Here is a 26,807-nt window from a genome sequence, read left to right on the forward strand (position 1 = left end):
GCCGGCGCGGCGGGCTCTGGAGGGCACTGGCGGACCGCCTTCGTGGTGTGATGCACCGGTACGGTGCATGTGGAGTCACAGGCCTCTCACGGAAGCTCTTGGACAACAAAGGAAATCCCCGCTGGCCTCCCAGCACACATGGGGCGCGGCGCGGGGCAGGTGAGCGCCCCTGGGTGGCGCAGCTGCTGTGGGCCTTGCTGACCACGGAGGCCCTAGGTCGAGGGGCGCGGAGTGAGGCCCCTCACTTGGAGCTTCAGGACGGGGTAGCTGTCGTCTGCTCCCCGCCTCCCTCGCTCCTTTGCACATGCCCGATGCTCCCATGTTGGCCAGCTGTATCCATGCTTATAGGGTGGAAACTCACTCCTCAGTCAGGGGTCGAACGTCTTCATAAAAAGAGCTCGTATGGGAAATCTTTTTCATTTTAGAAATTGTATATTTATTGATTGTGTCTACTGCCAACCTTTATATCCAGTTCCAAGATTTCTGAAAAAAAGTTCCTTATTCCTTGCTGCTCAGAAAAAGTTTACTGAAAATATCAATTCACTAAAAGCACTGAAATGGGCAAAGTCTGTCTTCTGCTAAAATAACGTTTACAGATGGAGAGGCCCACTCCTGACGTGGTGGTGAGGAGGGCCAGCGCCGAGCTGGGCTGGCCTCGTGAGGAGCTGGCCGCCGAGCTGGCCACCATACACCGAGCGAGTCCCGGGTAGCGCGTCGTCAGCGCTGCCTGCGCGGCGGTCGCTGGAATACAGACAGGCCTGGGGCAGTAGCGGATCTTGCGCTCTGAGCATGCTTCTCCTGCGGTGCTGGGCTCTGGCCGGCGGTCCCTTCGCGGTGGTCGACGTCCTGCCCTGCTGCCGCGGCTCTGGCGTCTGGAGGAGCGGCCTCTACAGGGCGTGCGTCTCAGGTCAGTGAGGTTGCTGATTTTGTTTTGTTGCCTATTTAAAAATAATTATGTGGTTATTTGCGGTTACCCCAGTGCTCCAAGTAAGTGGGGTAGCTTTGGATTCTTTCCACATTGGCCCCAGTGGCGGCCGACGCTTCTCCAGAGCAGACATTCCCAGGGAGCAGGCGCATCCAGCCGGCCATGGCGCAGGCCGAGGAGACGCCTGTGTGCCGGCCAGCCGCAGGAAGACCTGGAGCCACTTCTGTTAGTTTTGCACATGTTTTCTTGGGAGTGTTACTTGAATATATCTTGAACTGCAGAAAAAAAATTAACAATAATAGAAGAGGTTAGAGACAGTGTACTGTTACATGTTAGACGGCAGAAGAGCGATGGAGCTGTGTACAAAGGAAGGCGGGACACGGTACGAAACGCTAGAGGGAGCCGGGGTCTGTCTTCGGTTTCCTCATCCTTTGGGGGAAAACACAGTCTGTTTGGACTCTGTATATATTGTGCTGGGCGTGGCGCTGTGTGTAAATAATCACTAAAGGCTGTACGAGTCCTCCAGTGCTGAGATTAAAGTCATGAACGTTCTGTCACAGTGCACCCTGTGCGTGTGCTTTCTTTCTTTCTGTGTGTTGATATTACCTACTTACTTCAGTGTAGTAAGTAACAAGCTAACTGCCAACCTGCTGTGTGCTGACCTCGTGCGTGGAGTTGCCCACTGACTTGCTGGTACCACCCAGCCCCTGGCTTCCAGGCAGCGGCACCTGGTCATTTCACTAATGTATTCCATTCAAGTTCTTTTTATTTTTTTCCCTGCGGTATTGAGGATTGAACCCAAGAACATTCTACTTCTGAGCTATACTTCCATCCCTATTTTATTTTTTATTTTGAAACAGGGCCTCACTAAGTTGCTGAGGGTAGGTACGAACTACAATTCTATCTCAGCCTTCCAAGTACTGGTATTAAAAGTGTGTCACCACACCCGACCAGGAATTTTTTTTTTTTTTTTTTTTTTGTACTGGGGATGGAACCCAGGGACATTTTACCTTTGACTTACACCCGCAGCCTTATTTTTTTTTTTTTTTTTTTTAATTTTGAAACAGGGTCTGAGTTGCAAAGGGCCTCACAAAGTAGCTGAGGCTGTCCATGAACTGCCATCCTCCTGTCTCAGCCTCCCAAATGCTGGGATTACAAGTGTGAGCCACCACACCTGACTCTGGCCACTTGTTTTTAATGAATTAGATGTACTACTGGGATGGAGATAGAAAATTGCCTTCCTCCTAAACTGAGTTAAGTTCTGGGATTCTGAATGTGGGACATCTGGCACTGCTGCTCCGTGTGCAGGATTGCCTCAGTGTGGCCTCTGGTGGGCCTGAGGCTGTCCACATCTTGGCCACCTCACTCAGTGGCTAAAGGTACCTTCCCTGCCTTCTTTGCTCATTGGCACAGCCTTTTCGTTATTGGGGAATGTCTTAGACATGGGGCTCGTTTTTGTTTTTGTTTTGTTTTGGGGTTTGGAGATGGAACCCACATTTGACCTCCGAGCTACACCCCTCCCCTATTTTTTATTCTTTATTTTGAAACAGGGTCTCACTAAGTTGCATTGAGCCTCACTAAGTAGCTGAGGCTGTCCGCAAACCGTGATCCTCTGGTCTCAGCCTCCCGGATGCTGGGTTTACAAGCGTGCGCCACCACGCCTGGCAGGGCTTATTTTTGTGAGAGTGATTTTCGGCCTTTCTGGCTGGGGTGGAAGTACAACCATTACTCTGGTTCATGAAGTAAACCCTGTGTACAAATGCCGCACACATTCTGAGCATCGCGACTGCAGTGGAGTTGTGTGGCAGTGCCTGTGGGGGGAGGCCAGTGCCAAAGCAAAAGCCACAGCCTCATTGGGGATGCAGCTTAGGAGGAAGCGGCCGCCAGCGATTGAGCGTGTGAGGAAGTGGCCGCCATCGATTATGTGGCCAAGCTTATGTGTGATTCCCTGACTAGTAGTGGCAGACCTGCAGGAGATAGGAAATACTGATACTTAAGTTAGAAGCTTGATGATCCTCACTCTTACAAATAAATATGTAGACACAATTTATATCCACACGTGTGTATGTAGATGTGGGGTGTGTAAATATGATGGGTGCGTGCACACACGTAGACAGATATGTCTATGTACGCACACTGAAGACAGCCAATTTCCAGTGTGTTCTATTGAACTTTCTAAGCACGTGACTGCAGCGTGGTCTCTCATCAGATTTTCTTAGGCCAAGACTGTATTCTTCACTCAGGCAAGATTATACTTTAATTTTCTAAAACTGGTTATTTGGAGGAAAAAATATTGAAATAAAATTTTCCGTTAAAATTTATTCAGCTCAGATACCTTTTACAGATTGGCTGTATTTTGCAAAATGTGTTTGACCTGAGACACAAGACTAGGCATCTCAGTGGCTCTGCTATCTCCATGTTTTGCCTGTGGAGAGGTCTCAGATGGCACCATGTCTCGGTGCCATCAGAGACAAGCTGGCCAGTGCGGGCCAGGAAGCAGTGTCATGGCCCTCTGGCTGTGCGTGCGTGCCCCTCCAGGCGCTGCAGGCCCCGCAGGTGTCTGAGCGGAGGTGTGGTTTGGGGCACATCAGGGCCTAGCATTGCATGCAGTACTGTGTTAGGGGTCTCCTCACGTGAGCGTCTCCTGGTGCCACCGTCCGTCCTTTCTGAAGGCCTGAGCTATGGCGCCACTGGGGACTAAAGGGTGTCCCCCTCAGCCCGGAGGCCAAGAAGGTGGAGGCACTGAAGCTTCTAGACGTGCAGGCAGCTTTTCTTGACCTGTTCACTAATGTCTCATGGGATAGAGACCTGTTCAACTTCTAGAGCTGAATGTCCACAGCTCAGTGTGTGAGCTCTGCTCCAGGGTTCTCAGTGGCTACTGGAGGCCCGTGGAATGCCTGCCTGCTCCTTAGATGTCCATGGCTGCACACGACGTGGCTGTCCCCCACCTGTGGAAGTCATGACCCCCTCCCTCCCCACTGTGAAGATGCTTCAGCCAGAGGCCAAGGCCATGAGCTACAGGCTCTGCTCCGCACAGCACACAAGTCAGGTGACTTCCTCTTCTCAGAGTTTCCCAGGAGCTATAGAGCAGTGCGCCAGGCCTGGGTGCAGGTCAAGGGCCCTGGGCGCGCACTGAGGGTACGGCAGGCTCCAGTGCACTGCAGGGGCGCAGGGAAGGGGTTGCTCACCGGTGGCTCCAGGAGCTCTGGCGGCTGCAGCTGCTAGGCACTTTAGCCCAGTGCTGGCCACCTCCCGCTCCATCAGCCCAGCACTTCCACCCTGAATCTGAGCAGCCCCTCCCTGCCTGCCCACCCGCCTCCTGCTCTGCCTCACCCTGACTGACAGGCACTTTTTGAGCAGACCCAGGCCCAGCACATCCACCCTGAGCCTGGGCATGTCCCACCCTGCCAGGCAGGTCCCAGCAAACGTCTGTCCTTCCTGAGCCACTGGCCACCTGATGTTGGGGAGGGGCTGTGCCTGGGCCCTGTAGTCCTTCCCAAATGGACACGGTGAGGTGTACCTCTGGCCCATCTGAAGTAGTCCCCCACCCCCATGGAAAGGTCCCAGATTATTGGTCTGAGATGAGCTATGCCCATAACACAAGCCTGGGGTCTGCTCACCTAAGGGACATGCTGGGCATAGGGATGGGACTCCAGTGCAGCTCACCGAGGCGTGTCCTGGACCCTGGGGACCCCGATCCCTACCAGCCAAGATTCCTGGCTGCCAGAAGCTAGTTTGGGAAGGGCCGTGCTGTCCAGCCTGGAGGCTTGGACTTGCCTGGGAGATTGGGAATGGGGACCAAGGCAGGTGTTTGAATCCTTAAAGTCTGAGACCAAGGTGTCTTCCGGACACAGGCCCAGAGCCTCATGAGATGCGCACCTACAGAATGCATCTGTTTAATAGGTCTAGCTCTGACAGTACAAACCAGGAAGAGCAACAGAGGCAGCGGCTGCCCAGTCATCCCAGGGCTAATTGTGCTTCTCGGATTGGGTGTTCAGAAACAAGGCTTTGCTTTGAAAGAGTGTAAAATGGTCCGTGGGGATGCACCATCTGCCTGCCTCCATGTCCCCAGACACCTTGGCTTGAAAAGCTCGGTGTAAAACAGGAAACTGTGACCTCTCTGGGGAGTCACTGGCTGTAGGGCTCTCCTAGGGTCTGCCGGTGGGGGCACAGAGCCAAATACATGCCCAGCAAGGGGCTTCCGGCCATGCTCCCAAGGCCCTCTTCCTTCTGGAAGGAGCTCAGGCCAGTAGCAGAGAGCATCCCTTGCTTGGCCTTCCAGGGCCTCACCCCACAGGCCCTGGCGTGGTCCTAGAGTCGTGCAGAAGCCGGGATTAGACTCAAGCGTCAGTGGGTGTACACAAGAACACAGCTGCTCTGTGTGGCAGGGCCCGGCAGGACTCCTGGTACAAGTATGAGGTTTCCCCTCCTGGTGCACACCCACTCCCCACTCCTCCCGGCAACACTGGGTGTGGCTGTGCCAGGCAGCGGGACCTGGAGCGGTGGCCAGGCCCTGGTCACGAGTTGCGGTACATCTGTGCAGAGACATGGATGGTACAGATTTGTAAAAATAGGTAAAAAATACTCCTGCCAGCTTCCAAGGTTGCCTGGGCACGGTCTTGCGTCTCGGCTCCGGGGGAGAATTTCCTTGCTGGGGTTAAGTCCTGGGAGGCGCTGTGAACATGGGCAGCCTCCGTGCACCTGGCCAGCGTGCACTACCCGCATGGCTCCCTCCCAAGTCCTTGTAGACCCTGGGCAGGCAGGCAGGCACCAGCTCCGCTCAGCTGCCCTGGCGGGCTCCACAGGCCAGCTCAGAGCTGGGTCTCGTCGCGGGTCTCTGGGTTGCAGGATGACAGCTTGTGGCTGCAGCTGCTCTTGCGGCTCTGGGAGCTGCTGCCCACGTGGGCGAGGGGGTCGGAGCGGATGAGATAGCTGCGGAGGAGAGCAGGGAGGGCCTGGGCGGTAGGCTGGCGGCTGGCGGCCCAGGCCTCTGCCCACCGGAGCTCCGTCTGGCCCCGCTGGGGGGACGCAGGCATATACTCACACAATGTCGTTGGGCTCCAGCCTCGTGTCGGGCGGAGGGTTGATGAGGACGTAGGAGAGGGTGTTCTGGTGGTCGTTCATTTCGTCTGCAAAGGACGGCCAGGCGGTCAGCACCTGGCCGTGTGCAGGGCCAGAGGGACCCAGCTCTCCTCAGCCTCTCTGGCATCCTGCCCAGCCAGGGCTCTGCTCCACACAGACACTGCCTCAGCCCCTCCCGTGCCAGGCAGGGGTCAGCCGAGCAGCCAGCAACAGGTGGCATCTCACCGAGGCGGGGCCTTGAGCAGACCTGCACCCACTGACGCACCTCCGTGGATGCCTACTCATACCTGCACGCCTGGTCACGCCTCCACAGACACCCACCGATCACTGCACACCTGCACCTCCACATACACCTCGCGCCCTGGACACGACTTGAGAGTCCCACTTGGCACTGCTGCCACCCATTGTGGGTCAGCCCAGTGCCTATCTCACAGGGTGGCTGAGGACGTTTCCAGAGGACCACTGGGCATCTTGTAGATGTCCCTGGCCCAAGAGAGGGCCACAGGTGAACACTGCTGGAAGTGGCCCTGAGCTTACTAGCCTCAGTTTACCCTGGGCACATCTGAAGACAGCCCTGGATTCTAAGGACAGAGAACGGTGATGAGCCAGGACGGGGCACCCTCCGCCCCAGCTCCCTCCATTTCTCCCTCTCTCCTTGGCTCATGCTGGCATGGCTTCTGGGAAGGGCGGACCCTGTGAAACCGGGGAGTGGCGGGGCCAGTTCAGTAGGGCAGGGGTTGGCGCCCCTCGAGCTGGGAGCTTTGCAGCTGTCACAGGCACTGGGGCAGCGCTCCACGCATGCAGGACGTGGGCACAATGTGCCCCTGGAGTGGGAGGGCATGGGCTGGTTCTCAAGGCCAGTGGGCAGCTGCACCCAGGACACCCTGCACATGGTGTCCTGGTCCACGGAGCTGGTTTCCAAATCCACATCTGTGGGGCAGGATGGCCAGACTGCCCGGGTTTGCAGAGGGCCATCTGACCCATGAGCATGGCTGTGTCAGCTCTCTTCCCAAAACCCACAGCAGGGGCTCCCCAGGCCCTTCGCTGGAAGCTGCTGGCCTCTGACTGGATGGCTCATGCTGGAGGTCCAATGGTGGCGTGGCCTCCTAGGACCAAGGGTGGGCCTGCAGCCCTGGGGTGAGTGGCAGCAGGGGACCTTGCAGCCCAGACCACAGCCAGCAGGTACTGTGCTGTGGCACCCACCAGCTCTGCATGCGCCCCGACCCCCGGCCCGGCCAGACTGGCCCGAGCTAGTTCTTCACAGCTTGCTCAAGGGAGGCAGCGCACAGGGCAGGCGGGGCGGGACCTGGCAAGCTGCTCTGTCCTCAAGAAGGGCTGTACGACCCGGAGATCACTAGACTCCTCTGCTGGACGTGCCAGCTCACCGAAGTGGCCCTGCCACCCCCAGGCCATCGTCCTCACCTCTTTCTTGTGCTCCTGGCTCCCCCAGCCTGGGCCCTAGACCCTGGCTCTGCCTGCACGCCCCACACCAGCCTGAGTTCACCCCAACTCGAGCCTCAGCATCCTCTTTTTTTTTGGGGGGGGGGGCGGTACTGGAGATGGAACCAAGGGTCAGTACCTCCAAGCTACACCTCCAGCCATATATATATATATATATATATTTTTTTTTTTTTTTTTGGTCTTTGTTTTTTGAAACAGGGTCTCACTTGAGTTGCAGAGGGCCTCACTAAGTAGCTGAGGCTGTCCATGAACTGCGATCCTCCAGTCTCCGCTTCCCAAATGCTGGGATTACAAGCATGTGCCGCCACGCCTGGTTCCTAGTCTATAAATTGGAGGTGACTGATGCCTCCCTTGGGGCGGCCAGGAGGGGGCTTACTCTCCGTCTCCTCTATCATCTGCGCGCTGAGGGCGGCCCTTGGCCTGTCCAGCAGGATCTAACTCCCAGTTTCTCATTCTGGCCCCAGCACCTCAAGGGTGCTGTGGCTGTGTTTGCCCTGGAGCCCGGGGGATGCTGTGTCTGTGTCCCCCTCTGGAGCCTGAGCGATTGTACTGGCCATGCAGGTCGCTGTCTATAAAAACCCAAGGCTGAGTCCTGAGGCCCTATGGTTGAGCCTGGACTACCATCCCAGCTCCATCCCCCAGCCCAGATAGAGATGGTGCAGGAGGGGCAGTGTTCATGGACGCCACCAGCCCTGGACCTGAGCCTGCAGTGCCTGGCGGGGGCAGCCTCCCATGAACACAGGTGGCGTTTTCAGGATGAGGAAAAGAACAGCTGGGAAGGTACCGGAGCTTTGTCTGCACAGACATGCATGCCATTTTTGCAAGTGGGTCCCGCCTGAGCTAACACCCACCTGGGCCCAGGGCGCCCCTCAGGCTTCCTGGTCACCTGCGTGGAGGGGCAGCACCATTGGCTGCCCAGCACCAAAGCCCATGGGCGCTAGCCTGAGCTCCGACTCAGGTCCCTGGCTGGGTGGGGGCATGAGTATCTCTTGGAGGAAACGGGGTGCCCAGTAGCACCAGAGCACCCGTGGGAAATGTGGTGTGGCCTGGCTTGATCAGATGGGCAGAAGAAACTGTCTGGGAGTCCTTGTGTGGGGTGGACGCCAGCCAGCTACCTGGCTTGGCCGTCACCAAGGAGCAGTTCCCAAGTCCCCACGCTCATGTCTGGACAGGCTTCAGCCCAGGCTTGAGCTCTGCCGAGGGCTCGGGGCCCTGGCTTGGCTGGGCTCAGAGACCCGAGATCTCCTGGGCCATGTGGCTGGAGGCCGGGGCTGGCCAGGCTCATCCTATGCCACGGAGCAGAAGTAGTTGGGGTGAGTCCCAGCAGGGGGCAGGCATGGTGTGACCCATAGCCTCACCCAGCCAGGGGGAGGCCAGCACAGGTCTGTCCGGGAGCCTGTGAGGCCCTGCCCGCAAAGAGGGGCCCGGGACCCTCTCATCAATCCTGCCCATTGCCTGGCCCAGCCCAGGCAGCAAGGGCTGGCGGGTCCCCTGTGGGCAATCGGTGTCTGCCAGGGCAGAATTACCTTGTAAATATCCCAGGTTTACCCGATTCATGACATCACTGGCTGTTAAATTTGCTACGTCCTCTACAGAACATACAGGAGAGGCACAGACAGAAACAGAAAGAGAGAGGGAGAGTCAGCAAGCAGCGGTGTGGCAGGCGGCGCCAGCACAGCATGGCAGGAACAGCACAGGGGTCCGTGCACGCGGGGGCTGTCCACAGTGCCGGGTGGTGGCCAGCACCTGCTGTCTCAGAAGCACATCGACTGCCAAGAGGAAGCCGGCCCCTGCCAGCTCTGGCAGAGGCTGAGGGGAGCACAGGCAGGGCAGGCTCTGGGTCATGGACGCTGGACCCCCGTGAGCCTTGGAAACGGATGCAGCAGGATGCCTGGGCACAGACACGAAAGACACTGACCCCGGGCCGTGGCCAGGACACCCTCCGACGTGTCCTCCTAGCTGCAGGCGGCTCTCCCGGGCACCCTGTTCTTGCAGCCAGCCTGCTGTAGTCTGGCTCACAATGCTCGGGACACAGGCATCCGGCCAGCTCCAAGGCCCACCCCGGTGACAGCAGGAGGCATAGCAAGCCTAGGGTGCTGGGTTCCACGTGGACCGAGGGTGCCAGGGCTGGAGGGAGGGTGTGGGGCAGCGCACAGGCCATGGCCTGGAGCTCAGGCCCCCTTGGGCCTCATCAGCGGGAGGGAGATGAGCTGTCCTCTGCCAGCGGGTGCTAGTCACCTGTGTCCCCCCAAACATGGGACAGAGACAAAGGACCTGAAGCAGCAGAAGGAGGTGGCCATGTCCTGGTGTGGGCCGCACTGACTGCGGGAGGGCTGGGCAGGGGTGGGTGGGCCTGGGCCTCCCCATCATGGTCCTTCCTCCACAAGCTTGCAGCACCCCTGCTGTCTGGCAGGATGAGTCAGAGCCGGCCTGTCTCTCCCTTGTGGAGGTACTGTGAGACCAGCGTGGCCCTGCCCACCATGGCCTCCTCCTCCTCCAGGCTGCAGGGGAAACTGAGGCACCAGGGCAGCCGAGTGCGTCGGTTCTTGGGGATCCTCGCCCTCTATACCCCAGAAGGCCCTGGCCGCTCTGCTTCCCTGCGTGCCACTGAGCAGGGCCCTTCCGGCCACCATGGTGCCAGAGCCAGCCAGCCGTGGGGCACAGAAAGTGGCCAGGGAGACAGTCGGCCTTTGGGGTGGGGCTGATGGTACCAGCCTCCGCGGCTCCCAGGCCCACTTGTCTCTGCATACCATGGCCAGCCCTTACCGTAGCCGGAGGTGGGCAGCCCCAGGTGCTTCATGCGGTTCTTGACCAGCTCGGAGAGCTCCTGGCGCTCGGAGCGCCGGTACAGGCTGAGGCGCTGCTGGTTCACCCACTCAGCGGCTGCGGGCGCCTTCCCCGCGTGCTTGCTGCTCCTGCGGCTCAGCTTCCGGGCCCACTGCAGGCTCTTGCGCCGCAGCGGCGGGTGCTCGGCTGGGTCTCCACTGCCCGCTGGGCAGCCATGGGTGCTGCCGGGGCCAGGCCGCGTGCCCCAGGGCCCCTTGGCTTCCCGGGTGTCTTCACAGTCCTCCATGTTCACTGAGATCTGGGACTGGATGGGCAGGAGGGTGTGGGTGGGGGCAGAGGCCAGCACGGAGCATTGCGCTGTCAGGACGGGGAGGCCCAGGGTGGGAGTGCCTTCTTTCTCCAGCTGAGGAGGGGTGCAGGGCCCCCAGGTTCCTCTTGAGCCCCAATAGCCCAGCATGTGGCCCTGCCCAGTTCTGGCCCTGGCATGGGTCCTCAGTCCTGCCCCCAATCTGCCGTGGCCAACGCTGGCTCCTTTGGCTTCTCTGGCCCTTGTTTCTGTGGGTCTGGCTGGTGCCTCTGGGCCCCGGCCTGGGACAGTGGCCCTTCTCTGTGATTCAGTTTCTCCTCTCTCCTCTCTCAACCACATCCTTGAGGGGCCAGTGAGAGCAGGGAGGGAGTGGGGCAGGCTGTGTGTGGCTGAGTGGGCACAGGGGTGCTGAGAGAGTGGGGGCCACCAGGCGGCACCTCTGGAGGGCAGAGGTCAGGCCAGACCTGCTGCTGCACCCACGGGCGACTCCCGCAGCCTGTCCCCACCTGTGCAGGATGGGAGTGACTGCCGAGAGCGCCCTCCATGCTGACCCGGCAGCACACATCCTGATCCGCACTCCGGACCCATCGTGGTGCTTCCCGGGTCCCCAGGGAGGGGGATGTCAGCGGAACCCTCTCCCCGAAGGAGGACGCCTGGGGTTCAGCAGGGGCTCCAGTGCTCACCTGGGCTCTGAGGTCATGGAGCTGCAAAGGAAAACAGAGGTAGTTTGGGATCTATGGTTGCTTCTCGGCCTCCTTCCCCCTCCCCCACACGGCAAAGGCAGCCTCAGCACCTCCCACTTTGCATAGGAAATGCTTGCGGCCTGTGGGCAGGTCGACCCCTGTGAGCACAGTGGCCCTGCCCTGCTGGGGGCACATGCCAGGAGCCCTGACCTGCCCAACCACAAGATGGAAGCAGCCACACCCCGGGCCTCAGAACTGGTGACAAGAGGGTGAGAATCACCAAGGGGGCCCCGCACCTCAGAGGAGAAGACGTGGCACTCGGTCCTGTAGATGCCGATGGGGATCTCCGCACTGGAGGAGCAAAGCTTCTGGAACAGGCGGCCATAGGTGCGGATCCATAGGTCATCCTCTGTGATTTTCATCTGGAACGTGCCGGGGCCCTGAGTCCCTGCCGCAGTGAAGACCCGGGGAGGGGGCCAGGACCTGCCCCTCCATGGCCCGATGTCCCACTCCACCTGTTACTTACGGCACAGAGGTAGCCGGAGCCCGGGGTGGTGTCGAGGCCCAGCAGCAGCCTGGTAATGCTGATCATGTAGTCCTTTACGAAGGACTGTGGGTGGGGCCGCAGTGAGCCAGTGCCCCAGCACAGGCCTGCGCCTGCCCAGTGCGCCTCAGCCTGCACCCACCCCAGGAAAGCCACCTGCCTGCCCGCCCAGCTCCAAGTGGCCAGGAGACAGAGCAGGGATGCCTTGGCCCTGCACCCAAAGGCCCCAAAGAGGAGCCCAGGGCAGCCTGGTGAACAGGCCTGAAGACACAGGCGAGGCCCGCTGCCCCCAGCAGGCACAGGATGGGAGGGCCCTCAGGAAGGGTACAACTGGCTCCCGCTGGGCTTCACAGACCCCCCTCCACCCCCACTGACCTGGTAAAGCAGCGTGTCTAACATGCTGATGCTGAACACACGGCCGGCGGCGAACGGCAAGCGGAACATGAAGGCCAGGTTGGAGCCGTTCTCCCGTTCCCGCTGCGAGAGAGAGGGGTCCTCAGGTCGCATGCCCACGGCTCCAGCCCCAGAGGGGCGTGGGGCAGCCGCCGCAGCCGGGCAGGCACACGCTCTAGTCAACAGCCGACTGGGCTGGGCACGCAGCTACATCTCCCCAGAGACATCTGGGGCCAGAGCCTGGGAGTCGTGACACAGGGCTCTGAAGAGAACAGTGTGGACCCAGGGCCTGCTTCAAGGTTGTGTGACACGCCCACACCCCGCTGGCTGACACCTGCCACCGCCATCCTGAGAAGTGTGCACATGTGTGTGCATGCATGTGGTGCCAGGGATGGAATTCAGGGCTTTATGCGTGCTCCTGAGCTGCACCCCCAGCCCCAGATTCTTCATAATCTCAGCAGTTTAATCTTAGTGTTTTGAGTGAAGAGCTGGGACTCTGGGGTGTGGGGGAGCAGAGCACTGCGCAGGGCAGATGCCCATCCTTCCCAGTCCCTCTGCACACAGTGTTGGCGGCACTCTCAGGGTGCTGGGTTCTGATGGAGGCACTGTGGGTTTCCTGGGACTGCTGGGATAAGTCACCTTAAACTTAGGGGCTTAAAACAACACATTTTGCCTCAAGTTTTCGGAACTCTAAAATGGTTTCACGGGGCTGAAATCCAGGGTCATGGGGCCTTGCGCCCTCTGAAGGCTCCAGGAGGCTCCGGTTCCCCGCCATGCCCTTTCCTGGGCACCCACATCCCGTGGCTCCTGGCCTCTTCCTCCGTCTTCGGAGCCTGCAGCACAGCCTCTTCCCATCTCTGACCTCCTTCTCCGTCTTGTAGGACCCTGTGTTGATGTGGGACCAATGTGGATAATCCAGGACCCTCTCCCATCTCACGGTCCTTGGTTACTCCCGTCTGCGGAGCCCCTCCTCTAGGGAAGGGGATGCATGTCCAAACTCTCGGACTGGGACTGGGCGTCTCCAGGCCATCCTTCAGCTGGCTGCACCCGGGCGGCTTCCAGTAGCACAGATAATCCGTGGCTGCAGGTGGGTGCTTGCACTGAGAGCCCACACTGCTTGCCGCAGACAGAACGAGCTTCAAACCGCAGCAGGCAGGAGCATCCCAGGAAACTGTCGGGCCTGGGGCCCTTTCAGGCGCTGCGGCCCTGGGCTGGCCAGCTCTCCTCCAGAAGGACACAGAAGGGAGTCGAGAGTCGGAACCCTGTGGTAAGAATGACTTCTGCCTCATCCTTCCTCGGTCACCAGGGAACCCAAAGCTGCAGGCATGGGCAGGAGGCGCCGCGCCGGGGAGAGGGTGGAGTTAGGGTGTGTGGTGCTTCCAGCTCTGCAGAGATCAGAGCGCAGTGTGCCCCCAGATGCAAAGGTCAGAGTGCATGTGCACCCCCAAGTGCAGGCGGAGCAGTTACTGTGATCCCACGCCCACCTCGAGGGCCAGCACCACGGCACTGCACAGCTCCCGCTGTGATTAGAGGCTTTATGTTTCTTTACTCAGGACTCCCCTGCGTTTTGGCAAGGGACGTCCCCTTTCCTTCCGCGTGAAGCCCGGCAAAGCCTCGCATGAGCTTCAGCAGGAGCGAGCGGGCCTTCAGGTTTACCCGTGCTGGTAGAGCGCGGGGGCACGGCTTGGGTTCTGCCTTCTAGATGAGGCTGCAGTGAGTGGAGTGTGGTCTGTGTGGGCACAAGTGCTTCCCTTGCTCCGCCCCATCCTGCCCTGTCCAGACTGTCCAGGGAGCCCCGCCTGGGCGGCACAGTGCCCGCCGCAGCGATGCAGCTCAGGCAAGCCTTTTCCTTTTGTCTCACGCGTCTCCGTGTTACCTGGTGTGGACCGTGTATGACAACGGGCAGGCATGTTTCTCTCATGTTTCATGTCAAGTTGTTAGTGAGGAGCCTCGGCGTCGCTCCCAGGCCAGAGCCAGGGCGTCGGCCAGGCAGCGCCCGGGGCCTCTGGGAGCTGTGCTGCAGAGGAGGGGCGGGGGTGCCCCGCCCTGGCAGGAGGTGACAATCAGCTGAGGATGTCCATCTGCCGCAGCGGACAGAGCAGCTCAGGCTGGCCTCGCCCACTTCTAGTGTGCTTTGAAGCACAGGGGAGGCCCGTGGCCAGCAGGTGGGGAGGCGGGCGAGGCCCAAGGAGGGTGGTGAGCCAGCAGGGCTCCCAAGGACGGCAGGCTCAACCCTGCTCCCTCCTGGGTGCCACCCGGTCCACATCAGTCAGACTCCATCTCCCTGATGCTGAGAGCCCTCTTTGCCCCCGCGGGACTGGCCCAAGCACCTGGATACAGAACCACAGAGCACGGGGCTTCGGAGTCCACTCTTGGCCCTCTGGTGGTGTGGACAGGGGCCTGAGCCCGGCTGCAAGAGGGGCCCGGGGCTGCCTGTGGGCCCAGGTGCTGGGCAGGGCGGAGTCCAGGGGCCTGACAGGCGCTGTCTCTGAAGCAGAGCTGCTCTGGGGCCCGGGGCTGTGCACGTCCGCTGGCTCCGCACACTTCTCAGGCACAGCCAGAACCCCAGGTCTGTGGGGGCCTGCGTCTGCAGCTGAGGGGAGACTGCTCCTAGTGCAGCTCCGGGTCCAGGTGGCACGAGGCTATGTCCACCTGCCATAAGGGCCCGTCCCTGCCTGGTGCCATGACCAGGCTGGCTCAGGTGGGCCCAGTCAGCCTTGCGGGCACCTGCAGCTCTAGTAAAGACCCAGGGATGTCAGAGCGAGCGTCAGCAGCTTTGGTCCAGGGCGGCCATGGCCTCCTCCATGCTGACCTGGCCACTCCCTGGCCCCCACTGCCCTCACTCTAACACCTGGCCAGCCCTGTGTGGCTGAAGTGCTGCCACGGGCCAAGGCAGAGGTGGGGAGGGCGCTACCATCAGCTCACACACCAGAGCAACACAGGCACGACCAAGCCATCCACCCTGGAGGCACCCATGTTCCCAGAGGGCCCCGTGTCCCTGGGTTCCACACCAACCCCAGCCGATGTCCTCCATGGAGCCCCATGTAGGAAGGGGAGGGAGCGGAGTCTGGCCCTGCTGCCCGCTCCCTCCACTGTGTGAGCCAAGGCAGTTTCCCGCCCCCGCCCTCAGTCCCTCGGCTGGACCGGGGCAGTTGTTAGAGCCAACATGCTTCACTTGGGCACAGTGTCTGGGACACAGGTTGTGTCTGGTTCCAGCCGGCTCTAGGCATTTGTCTAATGGTTACTGGCCAGTCCCCACAGAGCCACCTGCTTAGAGGGCTCCCCATTGAGCAGCTGGCCATCCAGGACAGATGCCTTGGCCTCTGGATTTGGCCAGGCCTGGTCCTTGCTCTGGGCAGGGCCGCAGATGCTCAGGAAAGCAACCTGTGGAATCTAGCCCCAGGATCAAAAGTGCCACCCACGTGGGGAGGACCCGAGCCCAGTTCCCGTGGGAGCCGGCCAGCTCCCTGCTCACCCGCCTGCTGTCTGGGCTGCGGGCTGCGGGCTGCGGGCGGGCCTACCTGGCAGGGCCACTCACCTTTTCCAGTTTGGAAAGCGCCAGCGAGTAGCTGTCCTTGGCCCGGAACTGCATGAAGCGCATGTTGGAAGGGTGGGTGAGCTCCGTGGTAATGCTGAGGCTGGGGAAGAGCCTGGGCAGGGGGTGCGGGTGGTCGGTGCCGCTGGCTCAGGGCCGGTCTCGTGGCCAGGGCCCTGGGCTTGGGGTGGCCGGGGCCATGCCACTGGGGTCCTGGGGCTGTGTCCCTCAGAGTGGCTGGGGTGTGTTACTCAGGTGGACACAGCCTTGAAATTTAGTGTCGTTGGAGCTGTGTGGCTGGGGTGCCCAGCCATGTTCCTCGGGATGGCCCGGGCCGTGTCGCTCGGGTGTCTGGGGCCGCGCTGCCCGGTGGGCCTTGTGGTCTGGGCTAGGGCTCCGGGTCTGGGCGGCGGCTCACCGGAACATGGTCTGCACGTTGACGATGGTCTTGGCGTCGGCCATGTAGTCCTCCTCGGCGCTCATGGTACTCTCCTTGTCCACCACCACCAGGTTGTCCGCGTAGATGATGCCGCACTGCAGCAGGCTGTCCAGGCTGGCGCAGGGCGAGGAGTGCATGGCCCAGGGACTCCCGGTCCTGCCCGTTCCCACCCGGCCCCGCCGCCCCTCCCACCACCCCCGGAGCTGGAGGGCCGGTGGAGCCTGCTCCGGCCCTCAGCCTTACTTGTCCACAGAGCCCTCCATGTAGTAGACCATGGGGAAGCAGCAGATGGCCTCCAGGAAGTGGTGGTCAGGCCTGCAGGGACAGCAGGGCCTGGAGGAGCCGCCCACCCCGTGTCCTCAGCTGGACAGCAGGGGACCCAGGGGCCATGCTTTATTTTACCCAGGGGGAAACTGAGACCCTGGTGACAGGACCCGTGAGGTCAAGACTGGGCCTGGGCTTCAGCTGCCAGGCCTCTGGGCCCCCCAGGTGAAAGGGCTGGGGAGCCGGGGCTCCCGGTCATGGGGACAGGAGGTGCGCAGGGACTGGAGACTCTAGGAGGGGAGGAGGAGGACTAGTCCTTGGGCGGGGGTGCGTGGCCACGGGAGGTGGAGGCTGGGGCAGCGCGGCCTCACTTGTTGTCCAGCAGCAGCACGATGGGGTTGAGCTCCTTGCGGGAGCGGTAGTAGGCCCGCAGGGGTACAATGAAGTTGTACAGCCCGTTGCCGGCCGTCTCGGCGGAGACGATGATGAGCTTGTTCTTGAACCCGTAGGCCTTGGCGTCCTCGTAGCTGTTGTGCTTGCAGCCCTGCGGAGGCGCCGGAGCCGGGCTGGCCTTCGCGTGGCCACGTCCCACCAAGGCCGTGTGGTGCTCGCGGGTGGCCACTAAAGCCGCCATCGCCCAGGGCAGCAGGCCGCGGCGCGGTGGGGATCCATGCGAGCGCATGGTTCTCGCACACAGCCATGGGCGGGAACACACGGGCATGCCCGTGCGCCCTGAGCACTCTCGGAGGCCTGGAAGAGGCCACCCACACAGGTGCCCTGTTCTTTTCCAATACACACGTTTTCACTAAGAGAATCTGGGGGGGGGGCTGATTCCAGAACTGAAGCTGGAACCACGGCGAGGCCAGAACGTCCCGGCAGTGGTGGGCATGTTGGGAGGGCTCGAATGCCAGCTCACTGGGGTGATGAGAGCATCACATCAGAAATGACCAGTCATGGAGGATACCGAAATCATAGCCAGTAACAGGTGATACCAAAATGACAATCAACAGCTCTCCCTCCCCGGGACAAAATAAGATCCAGCCAAGCGTGGTGGCGCACGCTTGTAATCCCCACGCTTGGGAGGCGGAGACGGGAGGATCGCGCTGGTTCAAAGCCAGCCGCGCTGACTTAAGAGACCCTGTTTCCAAATAAAGATATAAAATAGGTCTGGGAGTGCAGCCCAGAAGTAGGAGGGCTTCCAGGAACCCCAGTACCACCACCAACAACAACAAAAAAAGTATCCAGGTGCCACAACGACACCAAGAGGTGCCGTGGGCGCAGGGACGCCTTCTTCATGGTAGAATGCTAACAGAAGCCAGGAAAGGGCTTTGGGGGTTGGAAAACCACTGGCTGATGCCAAAAGCAACAGGCATGTATCGGGCTATTCTGAGTGCTGGGCCCAGAAAGCTGGAGATGAGTTTTAGCTGGGACTTAGAAGGAGTGCAGTGCCAATGCCCTCTCAGAATCCAGCGCAAACCCAGCTTGGGAACGTTTCCTGGCCGCTGTCTCAGGCCCTTTTACAGTGAAGACTGGTTCAGTCTCCTGTTCTTCCCACGTCTTCCCCCCATGACTTAGCTAGAGAGCGGAGTGGCTGGTGGTCGATCAGCACGGCCAGTGGCGTGGCCTAGCAGGCGCCCGGCGCCACGCCAGAACACTCAGCCTGAACGCCGGCCTCAGCCCTGGAAGCCAGGCACAGAACCTTCCAAGCACCAAGGTGAGACCGTGGGAAGACGGGGGCCAGGCAGTCCAGGGGCTGGGTAGAGCCAGCTGGCGCAGTGGACCCGCCACCACCAAGGACAGGGTCAAGGGTCTAGTGTGGGCCAGGATAGACTGCGAGGCCATGCGCCTGGCCCACTCAGATAACTGGACTGTGGTTATGAGACGGTCATTGCTTTCTGGAAACACGATGTGTGGAGGCCAAGGGGCCACCGTGCCAACCTGCTCTCAAGTTGTCTTCTAAAATGGACAGAGGAGAGGGCCCAGGCAGGGCTCAGAGGCTGTTCTCGTAGTATTCCCCTAGCTTTACGATTGTGTCAGAATAAAAAGTCACTAAAAAGGAAGTGGGCCGGGCGTGGGGGTGCACACCTAGAATCCCAGTACTTGGGAGGCTGAGACAGGAGGATCACAGGTTCGAGGACAGCCTCAGCAAGTAGAGAGACTCATCAACCTAGCAAGACCCTGTTTCTAAATAAGAAATAAAATCAGGTTGGGAGTGTAGTTCAAAGGTAGAATGCCTCTGGATCTAACCCCTAGTAGCACACAAGCACGCATGCACAGCGGGGGGCGGGCGGGGTGCTGGGCAGAGGCAGCGCCCGGCCTTACCTTGTCCAGGCGCAGGCAGCAGAAGGGGGCTTTCACTGGCAGGAGGTGGCACAGGGTGGGGGAGCTGCCGATGTAGGGTGAGTTGGGGGGGTAGCCCTTCACATACCTGGTGGAGATGGGCCCTGAGCATGGCTCCATGGTGGGAAGCCCCAGCTGCCCTGAGCCCAGGGTCTGGCCAAGAGACTCGAGGGTGTCCACTCCACTTGTCCACCCACCACTGGCCAAGGGCGCCTGCTCTGCCCTTGAACCTCTGCACCCCAGGAAGTACTCCCAGAATGCTCCCACCACCGGGGCCTCCCCAGGCCGCCACCAAGGATGAGGCCTCAAGGACCTGTTATGGGGCTGGTAAAATGGACAGGGATTGACCTGCCAGGAGGGTGGCCTTGCTCTCTGAGCCCCCAGAAGGGACCCCACCCCAGACCGAGGGGAAGGGGCACAGCCCAGCAGCCCCCATGAATACACTGTGCAGATAGCTCCCAGATTTCTGTAGGCCTGGGTCCCCAATGATTCACTTTGCCAAACAAAGGTTCCCACGATGCGAAGGACGCCTGGCACTTGGGGCCCTGCCCCCCACCCAGAGCCCAGCTCCAGCCGCACTCACTCCACCACAGACAGCCCGTCGTCTTCCGAGGGTGCCTCCTCATCCTCTGACTGGTCGCTCAGCAGGTCACAGGGCAGCAGGGCGGAGCTGTCGGCCAGCTCCAGCACGGGCGCGATGCTGGGCCGCCGGCTGCCCGCCCCGTTCTCGGTGGGCAGTGCCAGCTTGTTGCCCCCGCCTCCCCCGCTGCTCTGCGGGGGCCGGCACTCTGTGTTCTGCAGGTCCATGGCCACTGTCCCTGGAGAGCACGCAGAGCTCAGCCAGTGTCCGGCCCCCAGCGGGCGGCGGCTCCTGCCGTCCAGCTGCACAGCCCTGGGCCTAAGCTTCGCTTTCCCCTCTGGATGAGGAAGTGGCTTCCTGGGTGGGGTGATCCTCCCAGGCAGGGCCCTGGCCTACCCTAGCACAGGAGGCTTCAGGCCTGTTCCTGCCCCATGAAGGCCACAGCCCTTGCTGGTCTTTTTTTTTTTTTTTCGGTACTGGGATGGAACCCAGAGATGTTTTACCTCTGAGCTACGCACCCAGCCCCATTTTCTATTCTTTATTTTGAAACAGGGTCTCACTGAGTTGCAAAGGGCCTCACTAAGTAGCTGAGGCTGTTCTTGAACCTTGATCCTCCTGTCAGCCTCCTGTCATGCTGGGATTAGAGCATGTGCCCCCACACCCGGCTCCCTGCTGGTCTTGATACCCCCAGCTGAGGCCCAGCTGAGTGGACACCGAGGCTTGGCCCACCCCTGGGCCATACGATGTGTAAAGGGGGCTTCTTGGCTGGTGGGATCTCTAGGGGCCTCAGGTTCAACCATTTACCCACCGGAATGGCCACCTGGCGTGCACACCCATGGACAGAAGCCTCCAGGACCCCTGGCCCAGGTGTGGGCGGCACGCGGGCATGCCGAAAGACAGACAGACGCCACCATGCCCAAGCTCAGAGCGGGCCTGTTACGGCAGCTCTCGGGGCTCACCCATGGAGGCAATGATGCTGTGTACCGGCAGGCGGGAGGGCCCCTCACACAGCGCCTGCCCCGCGAAGCCCCTCTTCTTCTGCTTCTCCTCCTGCTTAAAGATGAAGGCCGAGTTCTCCTCCTTGGTGATGTTGATGTAGAAGCAGGTGTCGGAGGCCGCCAGGGTGTGCCGGGGCCCCGGGTTCAGCAGGATGTTCTTGTTCTCCTCACGCTTCAGCCCAATGAGGCACACGCCGTACCTGGGCAGGCGAGGCTGGCAGCTCTGCTCCCCGCTCACGCCATGCCTCCCTGGGCCCAGGGCCACCTCCTGGGCTCCTGTCCAGCCTCCCCTCCCCTGGGAACCCCACCTAAGGCCAGGCCGCCGACCAAGCACTCCCCCACACACTGGGGATCCGGAGGCCTGGAGTCCGCCTGGGGAGCACCTCGGAGAGGAGCAGCCTTGTGGTTGTACCCCGGACCCGGTGCCCAAGACCGAGGTGCCCTGACCTGTCTGTCCTGGCCAAGTGGTCCCGGCCAGGATGTGCCTTCCCCAGGGACCCACCCATCTAAGTGGGACCCGGGCGAGGAAGACGGAGAGCCCCGAGCCCCTCGGCCGCCCCGCACACAGCCCCCGTACTTCTTGTGGGCGTGGAAGGCCGCGTAGGTGAAGCTCTTGCCCTCGTACTCGCGGAAGAACTTGCTGTCGCCCATGCGGATGTGGTAGACCTCGTTGCCCGAGCAGCGCCCGTACATGCGCTGCCACTGCTCCGGAGACTCCTGGCCCTCCCTGCGGCCAGAGGGGGGAAGGAGACGCCTGTCCCTGGGCCCTCCTCCAGGAAGCCCCCCTCGGGGTGGTCGGCCCTGCCTGGCCTCCCTGGGTGGCGGGCGGGGCACTCACTGGCCACGGGACGTGTGCACCAGCAGCGTGATGAGCGTGGAGGTGGCCGGGCAGATGCAGTTGAGGGCCAGCATGGCGTACTTGCACTCCTCCTCGCACACCACGTGGTCTGCGGGCAGCGGGCACAGTCCACTCACCCCATGCCTCCTGCGCCCCCACTGCCCCTGCCCTCTCTGGCCTGGGCCGCAGCCTGAAGCCTGGTCATCTGAGAAGGCCAGACCATGGGGCCCGTCCACCTATGCGATACATTAGGCTGGAGCATCTTTGTGTCTAGGTTACCGCCTCCTGCGGGCTCCTAGGCCAGTGCTCCAGCCCCGCCACAGCCTGCGCGTGGGCCCCTCTGCGCACATGCACGTGCCCAGACGCACCAGCAAACTTAACATGAAACTTGTTCTCAGGCTTGAGGATCTGGACGTAGAGGGGGCAGTTGGGGGCGAAGTCCTTCACGGCCCAGGCTCGCAGGATGGTCTGGTGATCCTGGAGGAGATGAGGTCAGTGTCGGGGAAGCTACCACTACCTGGGTGGGCAGGCGGGCCCTGACCCCAGCCCCACTCACTGCGGCCGTGCGGTCCACCTCGTTCCTGCTGCTGAGGATGAAGCAGGCTTCCCCGTTGTCCATCCTGTGAGGCGCCAGCTGCTGAGTGGGACCCGGGAGGAGCGGTCCCCGCCCAGGCGCTCAGCAGGCCCCAGTGGGCATCCAGGGCCCCAGCCCAGGGCATCCCAGGCCTCCCAGCCTCCCTGGCCTGGCCTGGCACGATTGGGCAGGTCAGGATGCCTGTGTGCCCCCAGGAGGCACCAAGCTCTGACACTGACAAGTCACACACACACACACACACACACACACACACACACACACACCTGACAGCATGTCCTGGAGACACCAGTAGGCCTGCTGCCTGATGGCTCGTAAGGGCCTGGACATCCTCCCTACTGGGTGCTAACAACTTGGGTCCTGGGTAGCTGGCCTGGCGGAGGCATCAGCCAATTCTTGGGGCTTCCTGTACCTCCAGCAATTGCAGCTGGACCAGGGAGTTCTTGGGGGAAGAGACCATGTTCCCTCCTCCATCTGGCCATGCTGTGGTCCTAGGTTCCTAGGAGCCCAGCTGCTAAACCCAGTCTGAGAAACTGTCCCATTTCCCCAGAGCAGTGAACCCTGCGCCACCTGGCACCCTTGCCCACCCTGTGCAGCCCAGCTCCTGCCTGGCTGACACCTGCCCCACAGCCTGCTGGCCCCGGGCTGACAAGGACAAGTGTGTGTCCAGGTGAGCTGTGGGCAGGACCACAGGAGGCCGTGTCCATCAGGCCTGCTAGGGCTCAGGAGCTGGGGGAGTCTGGGCTGGTGTCCTGCTTGCCCTTGGCCCTGCACTCCCCAACCCCGGGACACACGCGGAAGACTCCTGGAATGGAAGCGTGGCAGGAGGGGTGCACCAGCACATTCTGGAAAGTTCCCTGCAGCGACAGCCATGTCACCTCAAGTCATTCTGTCAGCTTGTCTTTAAAGCAAGATCCGCCCTCAGCCCTCGTGACTTGCCCGCCCCCTGACTCTAGCAGCCGCCTTTTCCGCCCCTGGTCTATTTTGAGCTCCCTAGAACTTGACATAGAAAATTCCCAGACTTAGAGCAGAGGAGGATGGGGGTCCCCAGAGGTGGGCCTCACTCAGCAGAAGGGAGACAGAGGCCGGGCCGGGGCAGGCTTGTTGGGCTGCCCAGCCGCAGGTAGCTGGGCACGATGGGGCCAGGCTCCAGGGTCCCGTGGCCTGCGCCAGGTGTGGGCACTGAGCTGGAGTCAGCCATGCTCCACGTCCGCGGGGCTGGACCCTCAGCCTCCACCCGGCCGCCCCGCCTTGGCTGGAGTCAGCCATGCTCCACATGGCAGGGTCCGGGCCCTCAGCCTCCACCCGGCCGCCCCGCCTTGGCTGGAGTCAGCCATGCTCCTCGGCGGGGCCGGGCCCTCAGCCTCCACCGGCCGCCCCACCGTGGCTGGAGTCAGCCATGCTCCACATCCAAGGGGCCGGGCCCTCAGCCTCCACCAGCCGCCCCGCCGTGGCTGGAGTCAGCCATGCTCCTCGGCGGGGCCGGGCCCTCAGCCTCCACCGGCCACCCCGCCGTGGCTGGCACTCACTTGGCTCGCATGAGGTCCTGGTCCTTCAGCGCAGAGCCCTGGAGGTAGATGACCCGCTGAGACCACAGGGGGATCTGCAGGACCCTGCGCACCTGGATGTCCATCTCGGTGGGGCACAGGATGACCACGTAGTAGTCCTGCGGCCCAGCCACAGGTCAGAGTCTGAGCCAGCTCCCCACTTTCCTGGGTGCTACCACACCCAGCCCCTTACAGGCCCCCCGCAGGCCCCCTCGGAGTGTGGGTTGCCACCCCCATGAGACAGAGACTTGCATAGGCACGTGGCAGCCCTGGGGAGGGAGAGACTGCAGCGGGGGGCAGGGAGACCCGAGGCCTGGGAGGAGCACCTGGCAGCCTCACCTGGAGCCGGGGGTGGGCGTAGAACTCGTTCAGGAAGTCCATGAGGAGGTCAATCTTGAGAGAACTGACGCACAGGACCACGTGCTTCTCCGTCTGTGCCCGGTGTCGGCTGTAGTTGCCCCCCGACTTCTGCCGCTCCATCCAGAGGTAGACAAGCTCTTCAAACTGCAGGGGGATGTGCAGGGGTGAGGGTGGGACCAGGCAGCCTGGACAGAGGCCGGAGCAGGGCCAGGAAATGGCACAGGACGGGCCATGCTGGGAAGGGGCGGTGTGTTCAGCAGAGACCGTGCGGGAAGCGGGTGGGCATCCCGCTGGCCAGCGCACAGGGCAGCGTGAGATGCTACACGTCTAGCTTTTGGCCTCAGAAGCCAAGTGTTCATGAGCATATGCCAAACCCAGTTCTCCAGACATCCAGGTAATTACAAGGCCCTTGCCAGCCGCGCCTGGGACATACTTTGGAGAAAATGGATGGCAGGTTAGGACTGCTAGGAACTCTGGAGCGAGGTCGCTTCCAGGGGACTTGGCGTCCGCAGGGTGGCGGCGGAGCTGCTGTGAGGATTACAGCAGCCACAGTGGTGCGGGCCCGGGAGCTGTCCAGGGTGCTGGCCCAGCCGCCTATCCTGGCGCTGCCTCTGGTGGAAGCCTGGGCCTCTCCAGGCCCAGCGTCAGGCCGTCGGGGGAGTCAGCACTTTCTGAATGACGGAGGCGGCCACCCCCAGGCTGTGTCTGCTGCGCAGGGGACGTGGCCATCTTGCCTACCTGAGACCAGGTCACCGAATTGATCAGCACCTGCTCAGTCCTTGCGACAAGCCCTTGTGGCCTTGGGGCTTGGAACTGGCCCCACAGCCAGAGGCGCCTGAGAACCCAGAATGCTCTGAACACTGCTGTCCCCGCCGACTTCTCCGGGTCCATGTGGCTCTGAGCGCTTCCCTCATCCGCAAAATGGCAGGACAGCACTTTTGTCTGGGGATGCCGTGAGGATTAAACTAGCTGATGAACGGGTTCAACAGTGACCCTGAAATCTATGCCTGCCCTGAGCCTTGGGATGTGACCTGGTTTGGAAATGGGGTCTTTGTGGGTGTAATCTGTTGAAATGAGGCCGCCCTGCATTAGGTGAACCTGAACCCAGTGCTGGCATCCTCGGAGGGGGCGGCTGCATGACAAAAGGGCGGCGTCTGCAGCCTGTGGCCTGGGCTGGAGCGGGAGCGTCCGCCCGCCTGCCTGCCTGCGGAGGGACTAGCCCTGCCCACGCCTTGGCTGCGGGCCCGTGAGAGCACGTTCTTGCTGGTCCAGCCGCCATCTGTGTCATTTGCTTGGGCGCCCACGACACTGACATTGACGGCCAACACCACTGGGCCTCAAGCCCAGAAGATGCCCGGGCAGACGTTAACTGTCACTCTGTTCTGAGGGCGTTCATGAGTCGGGATCTGCGTCATGGATCATTTAAGGCCTTTCACTGTGAGTTTAGTTCGATAGAAGAATAACAGCGGGCAATTAGAACCTTTCCTTCCGTATCACCAACGAGACGTCCATCTCCCAGAGGCTCCGGGAGGCTGGACCTGTGCACCGAGGGTGGGCCATGTCTGTCTGCCAACCCCCAGCCCTGCGAGATGACACATGCCACCTCGTGTCAGCTCCCCGCGGGCACCACCGGAGCAAGCCCCGCCTGCCAGTTTGGGTGCCTGCCAGCGGCCTGCCCCATGGGGCCCAGCAGGAGGGGGCCCGCAGCTTCCCACAATGGCCTCAAATTGCAGCTCCTGTGAGCAGGGCACGTCCCCAGAGGGGCTGCTCACTCTGCCTGGTCACAGGGCTGACCCCGGGGGCCCCCGAGGACACGGAGCCTGAGCCGCAGCTGTCTTCCCGTGGCAACTGTGGGTCTTGGTGGAGAATAGACCACTGCAACCTACTCGTGCAACCTCAGGCCCTTTGAGAGACGGATCTCGCTGAAGGGGGCCGGCGTGAGGATGAGGACTGTGTGTTGTTTCCTAGTGAACATCAGGGAAGGTGGGGGCTCCCTGATGCCCCAGGCTCAGGGGCACGGACACAGCGGAGGGCGGGGAGAGCTGGCCTTGCGGTGCATCCTGATTGGGTTTTTAATGAAATTGGTTTGGGTGCACTTTAGATCCCTTGCACCAAGCTGCTGGAGGTTTCTCCGGCCAGCAATCTTGACTTTTTGGTGCATTTAATGGTTATAACAGGAATTCATGCCCTCGGAGCCAGCGGGCCCCATGGAGGGGAGGGCCAGGCTGGGAGGGCGAGCGCGGGTGCTGGGAACAGTTTGGTCTGGAGGTCTGAGTGCCGTGGGCCCCTCTGAGGAAGCAGAGGGGAGTGTTGCTCCTGCTTTTTTTTTTTTTTTTTTTTTTTTTTTGGTAGTACTGGGAAGCCCTTCTACCTCCAGGCTACACTCCCAGACCTATTTTATATTTTTGAAACAGGGTCTCTTATACCAGCGCGGCTGGCTTCGAACCTGCACGATCCTCCTGTCTCCGCCTCCCAAGCATGGGGATTACAAGCGTGCGCCACCACGCCCAGCCTTGCTCCTGCTTTATTTTAAAGGGGCTGAGAGTTTTCTGGGGTGGGGGCTCCTCATCACTTTGGGAGCATGTCGGGGTGGGGAGAGAGGCCAGGGTGGAGTATGGCGGCCAGGCTGAGGTGCCCGTGGGCTTACCCTGGCAGCCAGGACCTCTGGGACGGGCTTCTGGAAGGGCTGGTGGGTAACCCGAGCTAAGGAGTGGTCTCAGGGAGGCCACCTGCACTGAGTGTCCCTACATCCAGCGAGAAGTGTCAGAGGAGAAGACAGAAGGGCCAAGGAGAGGCCGCTCAGTGGTGGAGACAGACTGTGGTGTCATGTCTGTCCACAAGTCAAGGGATGCCTCGGTGACAGCCACAGGGCTGGGGAGGGCCTGGCTCCATTCTCCCCCAGATCCGGGAGCCGGCCCACTGACGGCAGCTTCCGACCTGCGTCCTCCAGCACTGAGGGGCCAGGCCTGTGGGTTTGAGCCTGGCTCGTGACCATCCTTTTGGCAGGAGCTGTCCACAGGAGCAGCCCAAGGCGGCGCTGCAGGTTCCCAGCTGCTCCCTGACAGCTCTGGCCCCTCTGCAGGGGCTCTGGGCATTGTGCCCTTTGAGGATAAGGCTCCTCACCTCAAGGCG

The 26,807-nt window shown here is 61.4% G+C and overlaps 1 protein-coding gene across 5 annotated transcripts in view; it reads right to left on the bottom strand.

Moving 5' to 3' along the window:
* Nucleotides 1–5,736: 5,736 nt before the first annotated feature.
* The window catches only part of KCNT1 (potassium sodium-activated channel subfamily T member 1), a gene marked incomplete at both ends in the record, with an annotated part of 60,038 nt that continues 38,967 nt past the window's right edge, over nt 5,737–26,807 (bottom strand). For 4 of the 5 annotated variants that reach the window (XM_080709535.1, XM_080709534.1, XM_080709533.1 and 1 more), the window contains 21 exons: nt 5,737–5,857; nt 5,970–6,054; nt 8,995–9,057; nt 10,235–10,559; nt 11,246–11,266; nt 11,542–11,667; nt 11,772–11,855; nt 12,165–12,266; nt 15,721–15,832; nt 16,136–16,270; nt 16,400–16,471; nt 16,792–16,964; nt 18,743–18,848; nt 19,344–19,578; nt 20,300–20,538; nt 20,916–21,065; nt 21,177–21,285; nt 21,545–21,653; nt 21,733–21,796; nt 23,298–23,434; nt 23,655–23,819. In XM_080709535.1, the coding sequence (XP_080565661.1) occupies nt 5,737–5,857; nt 5,970–6,054; nt 8,995–9,057; nt 10,235–10,559; nt 11,246–11,266; nt 11,542–11,667; nt 11,772–11,855; nt 12,165–12,266; nt 15,721–15,832; nt 16,136–16,270; nt 16,400–16,471; nt 16,792–16,964; nt 18,743–18,848; nt 19,344–19,578; nt 20,300–20,538; nt 20,916–21,065; nt 21,177–21,285; nt 21,545–21,653; nt 21,733–21,796; nt 23,298–23,434; nt 23,655–23,819 (2,733 nt within the window). The remainder of the gene's footprint in view (nt 5,858–5,969; nt 6,055–8,994; nt 9,058–10,234; nt 10,560–11,245; nt 11,267–11,541; nt 11,668–11,771; nt 11,856–12,164; nt 12,267–15,720; nt 15,833–16,135; nt 16,271–16,399; nt 16,472–16,791; nt 16,965–18,742; nt 18,849–19,343; nt 19,579–20,299; nt 20,539–20,915; nt 21,066–21,176; nt 21,286–21,544; nt 21,654–21,732; nt 21,797–23,297; nt 23,435–23,654; nt 23,820–26,807) is intronic. The other variant, XM_080709531.1, reaches the window with a different exon arrangement.

This window comes from Muscardinus avellanarius (assembly GCF_963383645.1).
Source record: "Muscardinus avellanarius genome assembly, chromosome: 13".
Taxonomy (NCBI): domain Eukaryota; kingdom Metazoa; phylum Chordata; class Mammalia; order Rodentia; family Gliridae; genus Muscardinus; species Muscardinus avellanarius.